Source organism: Elgaria multicarinata, chromosome 3, assembly GCF_023053635.1.
Source record: "Elgaria multicarinata webbii isolate HBS135686 ecotype San Diego chromosome 3, rElgMul1.1.pri, whole genome shotgun sequence".
In the NCBI taxonomy this organism is placed as follows: domain Eukaryota; kingdom Metazoa; phylum Chordata; class Lepidosauria; order Squamata; family Anguidae; genus Elgaria; species Elgaria multicarinata.
The window spans coordinates 139,248,561-139,266,499 of record NC_086173.1 but is presented as its reverse complement, the minus strand read 5'-3'; the positions used below and the strand labels follow the sequence as shown (position 1 = coordinate 139,266,499).

At 39.8% G+C, this 17,939-nt stretch overlaps 1 protein-coding gene across 4 annotated transcripts in view; it reads left to right on the top strand.

The window, feature by feature from the left end:
- The window catches only part of PTPRG (protein tyrosine phosphatase receptor type G), a 689,896-nt gene that overhangs the window by 559,527 nt on the left and 112,430 nt on the right, over positions 1-17,939 (top strand). For 2 of the 4 annotated variants that reach the window (XM_063122069.1, XM_063122068.1), the window contains exons 9-12: positions 1,882-2,066; positions 6,126-6,234; positions 8,191-8,240; positions 11,183-12,086. In XM_063122069.1, coding sequence (XP_062978139.1) covers positions 1,882-2,066; positions 6,126-6,234; positions 8,191-8,240; positions 11,183-12,086 — 1,248 coding nt within the window. The remainder of the gene's footprint in view (positions 1-1,881; positions 2,067-6,125; positions 6,235-8,190; positions 8,241-11,182; positions 12,087-17,939) is intronic. The other 2 variants (XM_063122070.1, XM_063122071.1) reach the window with 1 other exon arrangement.

The following is a 17,939-nucleotide window of genomic DNA, read 5'->3' as shown; positions in this document are numbered from 1 at the left end:
TCCCCCTTTCTAAAAGAAAAACAAACACCTGGGAACGTGCTCTTAAAAAGCTGAAATGAAAATGGAGGTTCACGTAAACAACTATGATTAAGGAATGACAAGCTCACAATGCCTCATGTAGAAAAATTCTACATCTGCACTAGCCCATGACAGAGCACCATCACAATGGAGTACCACAACCTCTGACTGCAATATGAGCAATATGGCTACCGGCCTACTTTAAAGAGCTGTTGCAAGGATTAATGAGGCAATGCAAAGGAAGTGCCTTGAACTCTTGAAATTCAGGTGGGAGGAGGGTGAGTGAAACCTTTAGCTTCCACTGTCAGCAAGTACAGCCCATTATATGGTATTACCCCGGGACTCTGGGGCTAGCATTTGGCAAGGAGGGTTGAGAACCTGTCCTCATGTTATGCCCATGAATCACGGTTTCCTAATCTTAAAAATAACTTTCTTCATTGCAGAGGGAAAGCATCATATTTTTTCAGTAGCCTATTAGCGCCACCTAGTGTTCTCCATTAAGACCTTTACACTTCAGTTGCTTAAGAAAAAAACACCCGTTCATTCAGCTGTTGTAAAACGCCAGGCTCCTTCTCTCACACGCAAGACATGCTCTTATCTTGCTAGCCAGCTGGTACATGGATAAGTTTATCCTTGGCTTTGCCCATCAATTTATCAATTTAGAGTTATTTAATCATGATTTCTGTCTCTAGTTCCTTCCTCACTATCAGAAATCATTTGCTATTGCTGTATAGATTTTTAGCACTTATAAGCAGAATGGCTCAGCAGAAAGTCTTGTGGTATTGTTTATGAATGCTTCCATTTGTTAATGTAGTGTGTGTGTGTGTGTGTGTGTGTGTATGTGTGTATAAGTACTTAAGAGTTCAAGACATGTTACCATGCTAGAAACATTCTGTTCACAGATTTCTTAACTGTTCAATCCCTCCTGGTCTAAGGGTACATGATCCTTTAAAGGGTAGATATACATAACCTTAAAACTGAGATACTGTAGATTAGCAAGGTTGAATATGGTTTTGCTAAACCATGGGTGGTTGTATTGTGTGAACCCAGCCCTGCTAACAAATCATGATTTGTAAACCACAAACAACCCATAGTTTACAAGCCAACAAACCATGGGATCTCTTTGTGGGTGGTTCATTGATGTTGGGGGTGGTTGAAGTTTTTGGGTTTCTCCCCTTTCTTTTCAAACATGTTCACAGGTTTGGGTGAAAATGGGTGAAAATGGTTAATTTTGTTGACTTTCATGTTACTCGTCTCCATCAGCCTTTCCCAATCAGGATCCCTCCAGATGTTTTGGACTACATCTTCCAACATTCCTGACCAGCGGCCATGCTATCTGGGGTTGATGGGAGTTGAAATCCAAAACATCTATAGGGAATCAAGTTAGGAAGGATGGTCTATATGAACTACCATGGTCAAACAAACGTGGAAAACATCCCAAATAATAGTTTTATTATTTGAAGTAGCCTAATGTGTTTTGGCCCTGTACCATATATTTGGGGCTTCTTTAGAACTTAATATTTCTTTTTTTTAAAAAAAAAAAAAAGAATAAATGCCTGCAGGAATTTCTGAAAAGTTTGTCTCCAAGATAGGTCTGGCACTCTTGATCCATTACAAGGCTCCATGGATCCCCAATTTCAACAATATTTTAAGAAGCGATGTATGGGCTCATCTTCATGGAGAAAGGTAGAAAGAAAAGTAGGAGCATTTCTGGTAGCTTCTGCTATAGTGGGAGCAAAGTACTTGAGGTATATACATTTGAGTGTGTTCGATGCAGATCTGGCTTCTAAATTAGTTCTTGTGGCTTTTGTTTCTTCCTATACCTTAGAAGAATATCATATTTATTTTTCCCCTTTTGTTTAGTTTGCAGTACTCCCCCTGTCAACATGAAAGTGAAACAAGTGAACAGAACAGCCTTGCTGGTGACCTGGAATCAACCAGAAATAATCTATCACCCTCCCATTATGAACTATATGATTTCCTACAGCTGGACTAAAAATGAAGATGAAAAGGAGAAGACCTTCACCAAGGACAGTGACAAGGACCTGGTAAAACCACAGCATCAGAAATTGCCATTAATATTAAGATAGCCTTACTCTGTCTTTCCTCAGTAGAAGGTAGGGATATGAAGCATTTGGGGCTTAAGCTAAGGTGTCTGATTTCCACTTAATTCCATTTAAAACATGAATTTTGTTAGATGGGGGGTCTAACGCCATTCCACAACATCAAAGCATCTGGATCTGATTCTTTGTTTGTATGGATATAGAAGAATTGGCCAGGCAGACTCTTCTGCTTGTAATGCAGTGAGAACTCATCTGCTTGGGAACCGGTTTAGTTGATGAAGTAGGGTTTTTGCTGGCAACCTACATGCTACTTTACACTGACTGGTTAATCTTGTGAACCTCTCTAAGGGAGCAAATGTCTCCTCCTGTGAATAGAGTGCTGGCACCATTCAGGGCCTGTTCGTTTCAGCACGTTGCTTATTTGAAGGATTTGCCATTCAGACATATGTCTCTCCTGTAGCATAAGTGTCTATGTAATGAAGGAGTGCCTTAGATTTTGCAAGAAACGTAAGCGCCAGTCAGGGTGGATTGGAATAACAATCCAGAGGCAAGCGACAACTGTACAAGTCTTTAAAATTCCATGTGTATAGAATGAAAGTGGCATATTCCATTTTGAAAGGGCTCAGTTTATTGTTAATCAAAGCAAGCTTCTGGAATAATGAAATCAGTAATTGTATATGCACATAAAAATGCAGCCGCAATGAGTGAAACTTCTAATGACAGTTATCTTTTCTCCTCCTTTGCAAATACACATTCCTTGGGTACCATTCAATCAGTTATAGAATAATACGTCTCTTATTCTTCCTTAGATTGAGGTTCTTTTACTTAATTTCCATTTATATTTTCAATTTTCCCCCCACTAGAAGTTGTTATCTGGGTCGCATTAGGGAGTGATGTGCTTCATGAAATCAGAAAGCAATCTTCTGAAAGGTGCCCAAGGTTAGGGCTGCATTATAATCTCAAACTTGTCATCATTTCTCACTCTTAAGGGAGCTTTTCCCCCCTTTTAATTAGTAATAAGTACAGAGTGCATTAATCAGGGAAAATATCTAGATACAAACGTAGGGTACAGTCCCCCAGGAAAAACTGTTGCACAATTTCCATTCGTTTTTGTTCTTTTAAAATTGATTGCTTAGCTATTACAGATGCTATAGTAATTAGCTCTTAGAAGCCATGGTTTCCAGTCAGTACCAGTCTGTGGCCAAGAGAAGGCCATCCCAAATGAACATTATTGTTTTCTGTGCTTTTCAGCTGCTATGTTTCCTTTCCTGCACCTTCTGCATATTTTTCTAGCCATTAATCCCTTTCATTTGGAAGGAAAACTGGAAGTAGGATGGTAATAGCTTCACCTTTTTTGGCTCTGGGAGAGTAAAGAGGAGCAATTTTTATAATCTGCAGTGGGTTGGATGAATCAGATTATTTCTGGTCCATGTAACTTTAGCATGTGCTCATTCATAAGTCTGTTTCATCCTCTTTTTTCCCCTAATGTGGATGAAAATCACATTTATATTTGTAATTGAATACATATTTTGAATGGAATTTCTCACAAATATTTCTAAATTTATCCTCACAAAATACACATTTCAAAACACACACACACACACACACACACACACACACACAGAGAGAGAGAGAGAGAGAGAGAGAGAGAGAGAGAGAGAGAGAGAGAGAGAAGGAGAGAGTGAGTATTTTGATGCACCTTCTGAGCCAAAAACTGCATCACAATATTCAGATATGCAGAATCCAAAGAAAAAAATAGCCTGGAAGATACTGATCAAGTCACTTTGTATGAAATTCACAAAGGAAAAATTCCTCAATCATCCTTATCTCCAAATGCTTAAATTGTGAAGGGCAGAACCTTCCTTGCTCAGCCATGAATAGAGATACACAAGTTGGGTTTTCTGGCAACCTTGAGATTGGTTTTATCATTCTTCCCATTGAACAAATTGTCTGCAGTAACACATGTAGGACAGGCTACTTCCTTCCATTGCTTGTTCCCTGATGTTTTCATGAGGTTTTTGTTATTGGCCTACATACTCATCCTGCACCAATGTAAGCAACCCCCTTCTGTGTCTGTTATGCCAACCAACCATTGCCTGCATTGTGTTAGCCCCCTCTTAAGACTACTTTACAATAGCAGTTAGGTGGGGAAAGAGGGTCTTTTTTGTGGGCAAAGTAGGAGATCTAAATCTGGAGAGTGACAAATGAAACTTAATTTGGGGGGGGTTACCAATTGTATCTAAATATTTGTAGGGCAACTGATGCCGTATATCCTCAAAATTTCATGGATACTCTTCACTCCCTGTTGGAAAGGAAATGCTGGCATGCATTCTCGTAATGCATGTTCATTCAAGCTGATCGAACGATATACATGCAGTCAGTGGGGGCTGGTAGCTCTGATGTCAGTGGGGCAGTGATTCCGCTCCAGGTTTCAGTCAGAACTCTAAAAGAGTTATCCAAGATGCAGAAACAGCTTGGATAGGTTCTTTAGAGTTTTGACTGAAAGCCAGAGCAGATTTACCACCCAACTCACATCAGAGTCACCAGCTTCCACTGCATGCACTCAAGCATAATAACAAAGACTATTGGAAGTCCTGTTAAAGCTTGACAGGGCTTAATCAAAGAGAATACCTTGTTTTTGATGTTTCTGGCACCAGCTTATATCCTGGTTTAGAAGACCTGAGTTTTGTATTAAAATTATATATGTGAGCTTTTCGGAAATGCTCAATCAACTCATAGGGCAATTACTTGCAAATAATATGTCTCAAATGAAAAACATCTTCTTGAGCAAGAAGTCAGAACAATTGTTTCCGCTGACCAGCATTGTTACATATTAACTTGAGGATGTAGCAAAGGAATCCTCAATTCTTTTATTAGCGGAAAGATTGGTTTCAGGGGAATCGTCTAGTTTTACATTGTCATTCCCCAAGTCTACCTTCAGCCAGTGGCTGACCCAAGGAAAGCCTTTGGGTTTCTCACAACAAGAAGAGCTGCAACACTAGAATCATCTCTCTTGTATCCCTAGTTAAAGTAAATGTTGGCTGCACATGCGCTTGACAGAAACGCCAACGTCAGCATCTTGTCGGCCTTTTCAGACAGGCTTGTGGTAGCTTTTGAGTCGTGCTGAGGCAAGCCAAGTCAGAAGGTCACAAAGACCTTTTGTATCAAATGCCATACAACGATGTGGCCAAGGGATATAAATCCAGATCCCCCGCTCCGTACTTTGAAAGTTCAGTTTTTCAGCTGCTTTGTCAATTCCATTTTTGGAACATATATAAATACAGTTTGGTGCTGTAAGAGGTAGTGAATAGAGCAATGGCATTTGGGGCCATTGTGCATTCCTCCTAGCAAGCGAGGAATTTGTATGCTGAGCCTGGGACACACTCCTTGATGGCAACTGCACTTCACAAGGCAACCATTCACGGTAGCTGCCATTTGCTACTGCTGCTGCTTCCTTTGCAGGTCGATGCTCCTATAGCAGGAGGAAGCCAGGCTGGGCTGGCTTACGTCATTCTGCAGATCATTTCATTGCCAGTTTCACCTGAGAGCCATTGCTTGTTTTACATGGGGCCCGTTCTGAAGACACCTTAAACCATGGCTTTAACCATGGTGGTTAAGCCAGAAAGCCGAGCTGTGTTCAGAAGTCACCTTAAACCATGGCTTTAACCATGATGAATAAGGCTTTTTGCTTTATTCACCATCGTTAAAGCCGTGGTTGAAGGTGTCTTCTGAACACAGCCCGGCTTTCTGGCTTAACCACCATGGTTAAAACCATTGTTTAAAGTGTCTTCTGAACAGGGCTAGTGTAAGAGCTACATGAAGGGTGATATTTGCCCCAGACCAAAAAGTTGCAGAAATCCTCTATGCCCTTTGGCATTATTCCCTAATGCAGACCCAGATCCAAGGGACGAGTTTCTCCCTGTTCAGCTAAGTTTGCCCCTGCTGTAAAATGCATTCTAAGTATTCTTTTATGTTTTCTAGACTTATCATTCAGAATCGTGTTGTGAGGGATTAAACTGAATAATATCTATTTTTTTTAAACAGAAAGCCATCATTAGCCATGTCTCACCTGACATCCTTTATCTGTTCAGAGTTCAAGCAGTTTGCCGAAATGACATGCGCAGTGATTTTAGCCAGACAATGCTCTTTCAAGGTAAAACGATGTGATTTTCCTGTTCTTTTGTAACATTCTGTCGGCCAGAAGTGTGTAGACAAAAAAGAGTTTTCAAAGCTGTTGTGGCATTTAGGAACAGGGCTTACATCCACTTACAATCACATAAGGTTAGTAGAAACTTAATTTGAATAAGAAACCTTTGCTAACATTATCAACAGTATGGAAGGCTTTTCTGGGATTCTTCCTAAAGGGCAGATGATGATAAAACATTCATTGTCAACCTGAAGACAGCACACATATACAGCCATCAGTTCTTATGGTTTGGCAGCTAAGGGAAGGGTGTATTTTTAAGTAACTCTCCTGCACACTTGTGGTGCTCCTAAGTATATTGGGGCGGGGGTATCCCAGGTGTTCTCTGGCCCTGGGCAGTATAAAATGCAATAAATGAATAAAATAAATAAATGTTTGCATCAGTGCATCCAGATGCTCAATCACAACTTCTTTATTACTTGGAAGAGTAAATGCTTTCAACTAGATCAATATTTTTTTTCTTTTTGGATAAGCACTTTGTTATTGTTTGTGAGAGTTTGGAATATTGCAGATGCCATACAGGCTCTTGTACACACACACTCTGAAAAGGCACCACAGAGAGTTAGGAAGAGCTTTTGAAGCTGCGGTCAGAAGTGAGAAACAGAGAAGGTCTGATGTATACACTGAAGCACTTGGATGTGCACATAGAGTTTTTTTTTTTTTAATCCTGGCCAATAATTTGCCAAGGTTTTACTTCTCTAAAAACGGCCACCCTGTCTGACCACCTTATTTGGCACAGTACAACTTCTGATGTCAAACTACGGGAGAGTTTGCAAAATGGATACTCCCACAGTGTCAGTTGCTGATATTTGCCTGTTTATCTAAATAGTGTTATGAATTTATCTAAGCCCATTTTATCTAAGTAGTGTCATGAATACATCATATTTGTGTTTTATCGTTGTTTGAATAGCTTTGCATGTATAGACAGGGGTGGGGAAGTCCTACAACTCCCCAGCTATGCTGGCTGAGGCATGCTGGGAGTTGTAGTTTTTTCTGTCCAAACATACATAGGATTGCACCCTAAATTTCTTTTAATCTTGGTTTTTATTACTGTTTTATTACTTGGTTTTTATTTACACCTTGTTTTATCCTGTGGAAAGGCGAGGAACAAATCAAATAAATAAGTAAAACCAATAAATAGAATTATAACTGGAGCAAAGGTGAAAAAAAGAATCCATTACCATTTATTACAGGTTCTCTTGAACCTGGTTCTCAGACTCAGTTACATGATAAATATCAATATTACTTTTGTTTTCACATCACCTGTGTTCAAAATGTGTTGCAAGCGGTTCTGCAGTCCCATTTTAAATAACTACTAGTTATCAGAGTATAGGGACATGCACACAACTAGTCTTGAGGAGAGGTTAGTGGTTTTAAATTATATTAGGGTGACCATGTGAAAAGGAGGACAGGGTTCCTGTATCTTTAACAGTTGCATAGAAAAGGGAATTTCAGCAGGTGTCATTTGTATATATGGAGAACCTGTTGAAATTCCCTCTTCATCTCCACAGTTAAAGCTGCAGGAGCTATACTAGAGTGACCAGATTTAAAAGAGGGCACGGCACCTGCAGCTTTAACTGGTGTGATGAAGAGGAAATTTCACCAGGTTCTCCATATATACAAATAACACCTGCTGAAATTCCCTTTTCTATGCAACTGTTAAAGATACAGGAGCCCTGTCCTCCTTTTAATATGGCCACTCTAAATTATATAGTCCTCTCTGGAAGGAGCACTAATTCCCAGAATTTTTCCTTCAAGAGTGTCTGTTTTTCTGATGCTGCAGACATCTTTTTTAATTATTTTTTATTCTAAAGTAGTGCTTAGCAAGGGGTGGGTTTTTGTTTTGTTTCATTGCAATTTTACTCCCTTTAAATCACTTTAACATTTTTATTCTTTTCTCCGCAGATAATACAACTCGGATTTTTGAAGGGACCAGAATAGTAAAAACAGGAGTGGTAAGTGAAATGAGTCATTAAGATGAATATAAAAACATTTATAACATCTTCTCCAGCAGGTGGCAGCATAATGTAGTAAATCTCCAATAAAATACGGCCTAATTGGAATTCAGAGATTCCAGGGATTTTGATGTAGTCTTCTGGAATGTGTTTCCTTGTTGTTTAACTCAAGATGATTTCAGAGAAGCCATATATAATGTTGGGAGTATGCTGATACGTTTAAGTATATTAATACCCTTCAGGCACATCTGTGGACTGAAGCACTATAGTGAGAAGAACAAATTATCACCATTTTATTTCTGGTTTTCTTAGCCCCATTTGGAACTGCTGCCTGGGTTTTTGAAATCAACCACACAGTCAGCAATAAAGAAATGTTGGACATCTCTGAGATGTCCCAGATGTTCAAAATTCCTTCTCGTATTGAGTGAGATAGTACCATTAAGTAAACGTCCCATAGCTCTGAAGGTGCAGTTTTGCTGTTGCAGGCCTCTCTAAAGGACATTGTGACTCTTAAAATCTCTTCTTTCCTGCTATTGTATGAAGTATGTGACATTAGGGTGACCATATGAAAAGGAGGACAGGGCTCCTGCATCTTTAACAGTTGTATTGAAAAGGAAATTTCAGCAGGTGTTATTTGTAACCTGGTGAAATTTCCTCTTCATCACAACAGTTAAAGCTGCAGATGCCCTGCCCTCTTTTAAATCTGGTCACTCTAGTATAGCTCCTGCACTTTTAACTGTTGTGATGAAGACGGAATTTCATCAGGTTCTCCATATATACAAATGACACCTGCTGAAATTCCCTTTTCTATGCAACTGGTCACCCTAGGTATGTGTATCAAAATCCTTTCTCCGCCTCCCTGCTTTCTTAGAATGGATTGCTAAGTAAAGGTCTTTGTACCCAAATGAAGCACCATTAGATGCTCCTGTGCATCATGAGACCTGTGCGGGTGCAATTAGAATCACATGAAGGGAGGGATGGGAATGGGAGCCTTCATTACATCCCCATCTCTTGGAGGTTTGAGCAGGAAAGCCCAAAGCAGGAAGCCTGATGTGGTGTAGTCTGGTGTAGTGGCAGGAGTGCTTGACTGGGAGATCCAAGGTCTAGTCTCCAGTCACCTGTAAAGCTCACTAGGTGACTTTAGACCAGTCACTGACTTTCATCCTAACCTACCTCACAGGGTTGTTGTAAGGACAACACGGAGAAGAGGAGGAGCATGTAAGCCGCCTTGGGTTCCTTGCAAGAGGAAAAAAGGCGGGATATAAATGTAATAAATAAATAATAAAATAAAATATATGGAGAGTGTCCCCACATGATTTATCACCCTGCTCGATCAGTGCTCTAAATTGCACAAAGCAGGCTCCCTACTTCAGTATGTGGATAGAGGGCAGCAGAGCTCACCTAGGAGGTAATGTAGGGGACATGTCCAGCAAATTCTAATCACAAGGATGGACGTGCAATTGCCATGTGGCTTTCAGCAAGTGATTTATTTGTGGTTTTCCATCTATTTAAATATATGTCCACTTGTGGAAAACTTAACTTTCACTTCCCAGAGTTGGAATTTTAATATCATACTCTTATAAGGGCCGCATGTCTTGAATTTAATTCTGATAGCATGCTTTCAGAAACTGATATTCAGAGATATACTGCATCTGAAGATGGAGGTTCAATTCAACCATCATTACTAATAGATATTGATAAACCTATCCTCCATTAATCTGTCCAATTCCCTTTTAAAGCCACCTAACTAGTTTCCAAAGGATTCCTGGTGTTCCTTTAATATTTAGTTTAGTTTTAGTTTCTTTATTTATATCACAATGTCTTGCAATACTTTTTTAAAAAAAATACTTCCCATTTACGAAGTTTTAATAGTGAAAACACTAAATCTAGTAAACAATAAAAACGGCAGGTGTTATTTACTTATGCATGCAGCAACTTTTGCAGATTAGATTGTTGAACACTGTGTGAAGCTTTACAATAGAGTAAAACTATGGGGAAAATAAATTTGGAGGTATAATAATAATATTAATGTTTATTAATACTAATAAAACCTTTTCCCTCCCCCATCTCTTTTCCTTTTTGTATTCTGTAATTTAAATTGTAAACTACCCTGAGAGCTTAGTCAGAAAGGTGGTATGTAAATGTAGTAAATAAATAGATAATGATGCACCACCACAATCCTAGTTGAGCAGTATAATCCATATGGAAGCATCATTTTCCCTAACGGAGAAGGCTAGGGCCTAGATACACAAATTAGTGGAGAAACTGATGCTTCAATGTACCAAGTAAAGATTAGTAACTTCAGTCCTATTTAGGGACAATTCTTAAGGGTATAATGTCACAATTCACGTGCCTTTTAACAAGCCATGACTACAATTGTTAAATGTAATAAACTTACTTCACCCCAAAAATGTAATGGAACAGTAGGAAAACAGTGTGTGTGGGGGGGGAAATAGAGTAAATCCTATGCAGGTTTTTTTAATCATATTGGTTAGGACTGAGAAAAAGGTTATTGACAAAAATGGGACTCCAATGGAAATCCAGCATAATTAAAAGGGGGGTTCCACATTTAGCAAAAATATATATATAGCCAATCCATCCGTAATTGTTTTTCTAAATGCCGTTTATTTCAGTGGGAAAGGCTTACGCGTGTACTGCATAATTCTCCCACTGAAACTAATCAGATTCAGAAGAGCTTAATTTTGGCTTGATCATCTGACCGCAATGCCAGAATCCCTGGAATTCATTCCTTACAGGTTAAAGTGTAAAAAACAGACAAATAAACAAAAACTATAACTCTTGCTGTGAGTTGATGATACAAGGGCATTTCAAACATAATATGGCTGTTGCATATAATTTGTGTTGTGTGTCTTGTGAATCTTTGTGTGTTGCTAGCTAGATTTAACTACAATTGTTTAAATATACTTGTCTTATTTAAACAGAATAATGGGCAGAATGGAGTGTTTGGAAAGAAAAGGAAAACAAAAGGAAAAAAGAGCCGAGGTAGCATGTCAGGTACCTCTACTGATGCTCTTTCTGCTGTGTTTTCTTCTCTTGTTCCCCCTGGTGATTTCTTCAAGCCTACAGCTTCTCCCGCACCCTCAGCCGACATGGCTCCCATCAGTTCTGGATCTTCTACTTGGACTTCCTCAGGCCTCCCCTTTTCCTTTGTGTCCATGGCAACTGGAATGGGGCCTTCCTCCAGTGGGAGCCAGGCAACGGTGGCCTCAGTGGTCACCAGCACCTTACTTGCAGGCCTCGGGTTTAGTGGTAGCGGAATTTCCTCTTTCCCTAGTACTGTTTGGCCAACACGTCTCCCGACGTCTGCTTCTACCAATAAACAATCAGTAAGGCCAGTTGTGGCTACCACTGAGGCGTTATCTTCTCCAGGACCAGACAGTGATTCTACTCTCACAAAAGACAATGAAGGAGCAGAGGACGGCGAAAAGGATGACAAAAGTGAAAGTGAGGATGGTGAAAGAGAGCACGAAGAAGAGAGAGAAAAGGATTCAGAAAAGAAAGAAAAAAGCGCTGCGACGGAGACGGCTGAGGTACAGGATAACAGTGAAGCTACAGGCACCACTCTTGCTCCAAACAGAACTATGGAGGAGGGAGGCAATAAAACTATACCTGATCAAGAGCAAAGCCAAAATATTCTCCCAACAGGTAGGACTCCCAGAGGAGAAGGAGTTACAGACACAGACACTCAGTTCAAAACAGTCCCTTCCACCCAAGTGCCACCAGCATTCACAAATGAACAATATACTCAAGAAATTCCAAGAAGACCAGAGACAGCATCGACGACACCTTTACCAAAAGATAACAGATTTATTACCATTAACCCAGGTGAGTTATTTTTGTGGGGATTGGGGAGGGCAAAGAGTGGGTTTATGGGATTAAAAATGGGTCAACATTTTTAAACCCAACAGAATGTCACTGATGCTTTTCAGCTGTTTTTGAAGTGCTGTTGTATCAATCTTTGGTTCGTGGTTTCAGGATAGCCCCATTACAAATTATAGCAAATCCATTCACTAATAAGCCACACTTATGAACAATCAGTGTGAAGCTTCATACTTTGAAATGCTGGTAATGATAACAAATGCTCATACTGTACCATAATTTCTAGCCATTCTTCTTAATCCCTCATGAGTATTTCATACATTAATTTTCCAGTATGGAGGCTAATAACCAGGTCAGGGAAAAATGCATAAATGTCATAAATCCTAAATGGAAAACAGACTGTGTGTGAGAATGCACATGTCTCATGGCAATTGTCCACACTTCTCTAAGAAGGCTCTCCTGTCTGTTCTGGAAGCACTGGGTAACACCCAATGGAGCCCCGGCACTAAAACTAATGATGTTGCACTAACATAAACCAACACTTGCACAATGTAACTCGCACATTGAGTGAAAGTGGCGAATTGCAGCACTGCAAAATTTCAGCAGCAAAGTGCTGCTTTTTCCCGTTGTGCTGCTTATGCTGTACAAACATTGGTTTCTGCTAGTGCAGCTTCAGTAACGATAGGCTCAAATACCATTGGATACTGCCCATTGCCTCAACAGTTGCCAGGGAATAACTTAACCACAATGGGTGATGCTTTGACTGTGTTTTACTCAGATTCCTTGGTAAGCTTTTGTTGATTCCGCCCCACCTCTCATTTTCTTTTCGTTTTGCTATCTCAGTTGACAATATTTTCAAAGCCAAGACTTTTATAACGACCTGGGTTCATGACCACACCTAACTTAATCAGCACATTTGGGTTTCACACCTGGAAACTTTTTATTTTGAGAACAAAACAGCAGTCTTTGAGTACTGTAGTAGCTCATTTCACATTAAACAGTTCACTCAATACAGAGACAAATCTACTTTGAGAACCTGGAGAAAACATCTGTCATCTATTGGTTAATTTTAAATTTTAAAATTAACCAATTTTAAGTCAGTATCTTGTTTCAAGTTGTCAAAATTTCACTCCAAATAGGTGTGAGTTTGAGTGTATGATGTGGCCCACAGTTTTGTTTGTTGATCTCACAGGCTTGGTATGTTCCTCTGATTTCTCTCAATAACATGCTTAAGTCTATGCCAGTTACTCCACTTTTCCTCTGCTATTTATTCTGTTATCTTTTGTCTGTTGCCTATTTAGCATTGTATTCTCCTTTATTCAAGGCCATCCTGCAAGATATATAAATTTCTCACACCAAGGGGTCTTGATCTTAGATGTTCCTCTTAGATTCTACTAAACTACAAATGTTAACCTTTTAGAAGTTGCATCTGATAAAGTGCCCTATAGTTCACGAAAGCTTATGCCGTAATACATTTGTTAGCCCTTAAGGTGCCACAAGTCTCTTTGTTGTTGTTCCTTTTAAAAAAAGTGACAGATGGCATATTGCCATTGAGGAAAATAAGGATGTTAAGCTGCCCTAAACAATGTATGTGTGTATGTATTGTACAAAACAATTTGTGTACAAATAAATAAATAAACCAGAAGTTAATAAAGGAGAAAAGGCCATCCTTAAAAAGTGTAAATGTAATTGTGAGAATGTAATGCAAAAGGTTTTTTGATGTGCAGTTGGATAAAACTATATTTTAAAACCTACAATATTGTTTTGCAAATCTGTAAGAAGGAAAAAGCCTACCAAAGAAACTGTAGGGCCAATGGACCACCAGTGCGTAAGAGGTGCACTCATGGATGACAGGATAAATGAGTTCTTTGTATCTTTCTCCACAAAAGAGGTTATAGGAGAGAGTCCAGCACTTGGGTGATGAATTGGAAGAAAAGTTGCATGTTGAAGTATCCACAGAAGAGATTTTGGAGCAAACACATTCATTTAAAGTGTGATGGTTTAACGAGACCAGATGGCATTCACTCAAGAGTTCTAAAAGAACTTGCATACGAAAATGAAATACTGATTCTGGTGTCCAATCTCTTTCTTTTGACATCTTCCCCCATACCAGAGGATTTGAAAAAGGGCCAATGAAACACCATACCCCACAAAAACTCCAGACTATCAGATAAACCTGACTTGAATGCTTGGCCTCTTCATAAAAACTGTAGTTCAAAACATTGAAATTTCTAGAAAAGAGTCAGCATAGATTTTGCTTCTGCAAGTAGGCTGACGATTAGCAATTGAACTCCTGATAATATTTAGCAAAGGCGTTCTTAGAACTGGGTAGATTTCAGAAGGGTTAGCTACCATATCTGAAAATCCATGGGGAAATTACGTAGTCCCAGGAGATGCAGATGGAGTTGGTATACTGACAAATATTATCAGTTGTCACAGCCTTACAACCAAATCCTATACAGCTCTACTTGGAAGTTATCAGTAGCAGTATCCAGAAGAATAATGGCATGAAATAGAGAAATGGATGAAGGGGATAGTTGCACAGTTATGTATAGGCCTGCAGAGGGCAGACTGGCTTTTCCTGGATACTCTGCACAGTGAACCAATGCAAATACCACTGTTGTTTTTCTCCCATCTCTTTTTAGAGCTTCTACCCTTTCAGGAGAAAAGTCAGAAGCTATGTTACGACAATTTAGGTTTATTGGCTGATTTGATTGACTTTAAAATATCTATAGCCTGGTTTTCCAGCGTTCTAAGCAGTGTCTGATTTTTAAAAACAAGATAAAATCATAAATGAAACAGGAAGCAATAATAATAATAATAATAATAATAATAATAATAATAATAATAATAGCCCCCAAACCCACTAAATCAACCCAATGGCTGCCAACAATAAGAAAGTCTTACAGCTCTTACAGTCCTAGAACCCTGATGGAGAATAGCCAGAGATGAGCTCCTCATGTTTAAATCCAGATGATTCCAAAGCTTGGGGGCACTGTGATAAAAGTTTGGGTTCTCGCTGTCATGGTTCCACTGTCCTGCAGTGAGGGCACACAACGTAAGTGTTGGGGTTGATCACTTTCTTCCCTATGGTATTTGGTGATGTTTCAACATGGGGAAAGATAAGGACAATTTTTCCTTTCTCATGCTTCACAATCAACTCTATCCTTCCAACACATACACCATAGAGTAACCATCCGCAACCTGGTGGTTTCCAGGCTAGTTGGACTATGTCCCATCAGCCCCAGCCAGCATGGATAATGGTCAGGATTTACTCTAAAACACCTAGAGAACTCCAGGTTGTGGAAGGCTGCTATAGAGTAATAAAGCACTTGGGGCTGGGAGCCAGACGTAACCCTTAGCCCTTAAGTTAGTATAGAGCACAGCAGGAGAGGGTTTCAGGGGGGTGGGAAAGGAAGGCAGTGGGTTTTTTCCCTTTCCTCCCCTCCTGAAATTCTTCCCCCAACTGCCCTTCTTCAAGCCTAGGCTCTTGTTCTAGGTTACTTGAGGATACAATGAAACATTTTGTTACAGGTCTCCACTTGCCCCCCCTTTTTTTGAGCTCACATTTTTGCCTCCACATCCATCTTGTCTAACTTGAATGACATCTATTCTGTATCTTATGTCTGTTCTGTGTCCTGTGTTGTTTACTTTTCTAATAAGTAACTGAACAGTCCTTGAGCTACTAGCTATGCATCTTGTATTCATTACTTGCAAATCTGTTCTTCCAAATAACGAATTTCACGGGTTGGTGAGAACATGGGCATTTGAGAATGTGGACACTTGAGAATGTGGGCAGTTCAGTAACCACCTGAGGCTGTCTCATATGATGAGGCTGCCATGGTGGCCCTTGAGAAATGGCCTTCACATGGTGCACTGTTCTATGATGCAATGAGGAACAGTTGATGGCAGTGTGGAGAGAAACCACATGGTGGGGACTGACCACATGGAATAATGAGCTGGTGACCAGGAAATGACTGGCTGCATAGAGCAGCCACCATGCGGAGGATGTTTGAAGAGGCCCCATGTGAAAGCTATGTTGTGTGAAGTAGTGCTGTTATCAATGGATGCTTTGTGCCTACGAATGCACAAGTATTTTCTCTACTGGACATTAGTACTTTTGTGATAAAGTTCATGAAATGTTTCCCTTCTGCATCCCACATTGCCTTACATTCCCTTTTCCTATTACAATTCCCACCATTTAGATACATTCCTTCCATTTTGCCAAGTCTAGAGCATTGTCCTCACTAAATGATGTTTATACATCACAACCAACTTGAGCATCCTTTAATATGCCTATCAGGTGTGTGTCGCCTGTGTTAAAAACATCTCTGAATCAGTGTAGGAAAATGTCATACCAAGAACATATGTTCAAGTTTTAAACGATATTTCTTTGAGAAAATGTGGATTTTCCTGCTGAAACACAATGACTTGTAAAAGTATATATTCCTGAAAAATGTTGCAAATTGAATATCTTGATATTATATATGTTGGTGGAGCCAGTTTCCTCCTTTCCCAAGTGGTGTAATGCAGTAGCTAAGAGACTGAGAGCTTCTCTACATGAGCATTTATTGCACAGTTGTGATTGGCCATTCACGGAATTTTGTTGCTCCTTTACTTTTCCCCAGTAGTCACGCTTTTTTAAAAAATGGAGATAATGCAGTATTTAAATTATCGCAGATGTCCCCAGTGTGTAAATCTGGTGTAGCGCTATAATTCCGCCACTAGATGGTAATGTTTCATTGACAATACTAGCATTGTTGAGAAGGGAAGTTTTCAATTCAAAATCACATGGTCACCATCTAAGGGAGCCAATCGTAAACATGGAAAGACTCTAGAATAAGACCCCCTGGAAACTGTTTTGCTGTCACTGCAGCCACTATAGTAGGAAATTTGGCAACAGCAGAGGGTGCACTTAAGGCCAGGGGGCCACATGGTCTCACAAGCCACATGTTGCCCAACCCATGATAGATGTATGAGAAACATACCTGCATATTTAGAGCAAGAAATGGGTTACAACATTCTCTGCTTATCTGAGATAATCTTAACATAGTCATAAAGGAGCCTCAAGTTGGTTAACACCAAGTGGCTGTCTATATTTGATGTCAGGAAAACAAGTTTATTTTCAGGTTTTCCTCACCATATTCTGGCAGATTTCCCCCCCCCCTAAAATGTGTAGAAATTAAAACCAACAGGCATGATACCATTGCCTCCACTTGAGCACCATCACTTATCACCCTGTCTCCCATATTCACTCTCATGGGCTTTGACCACCATCTGTCAGGGATGCTTTAGGGTGGATTCCTGCATTGAGCAGGGGGTTGGACTCAATGGCCTTAGAGGCCCCTTCCAACTCTACTATTCTATGATTCTATGATCTCCTCCCTTCAAGAGGAATGACGACCAAGTCGATACCCTCACCTAGCCTCTGTGTAGGACTTCAGTGCTGCTAAATGAATTTAAGTTGTATGGAAATTTTAAAAACAAGCCTGAGGTTGTGCAAAAGCCTTTGGAGATAACCTCATTAGGATAATTAAGCATCTGTGTGGGGGTTTTCTTCTCTCTCTCTCTCTTTCTCTCCCTCCCTCTTTCTCTCTCTCTCTTTCTCCATATGTGAAAAGAATTATTAAGTTATAACTTCTTGTGATGCTTGAATATTTTTCACTTTCCATAAGCCTGCAGTTACTCAAACAGTTTGCACACAGGTAAACAAAAGAATCAGACCAGATTTTGCCTGCAGACTGTATACACACAATGGCCTGGTTCAGACAATACGCTAAACCATGCATTTGTGGTTAAGCAGCATGGTTTAGCGTGTTGTCTGAACAAGGCCAATGTGACATTGTAGAAAAAGTGTTG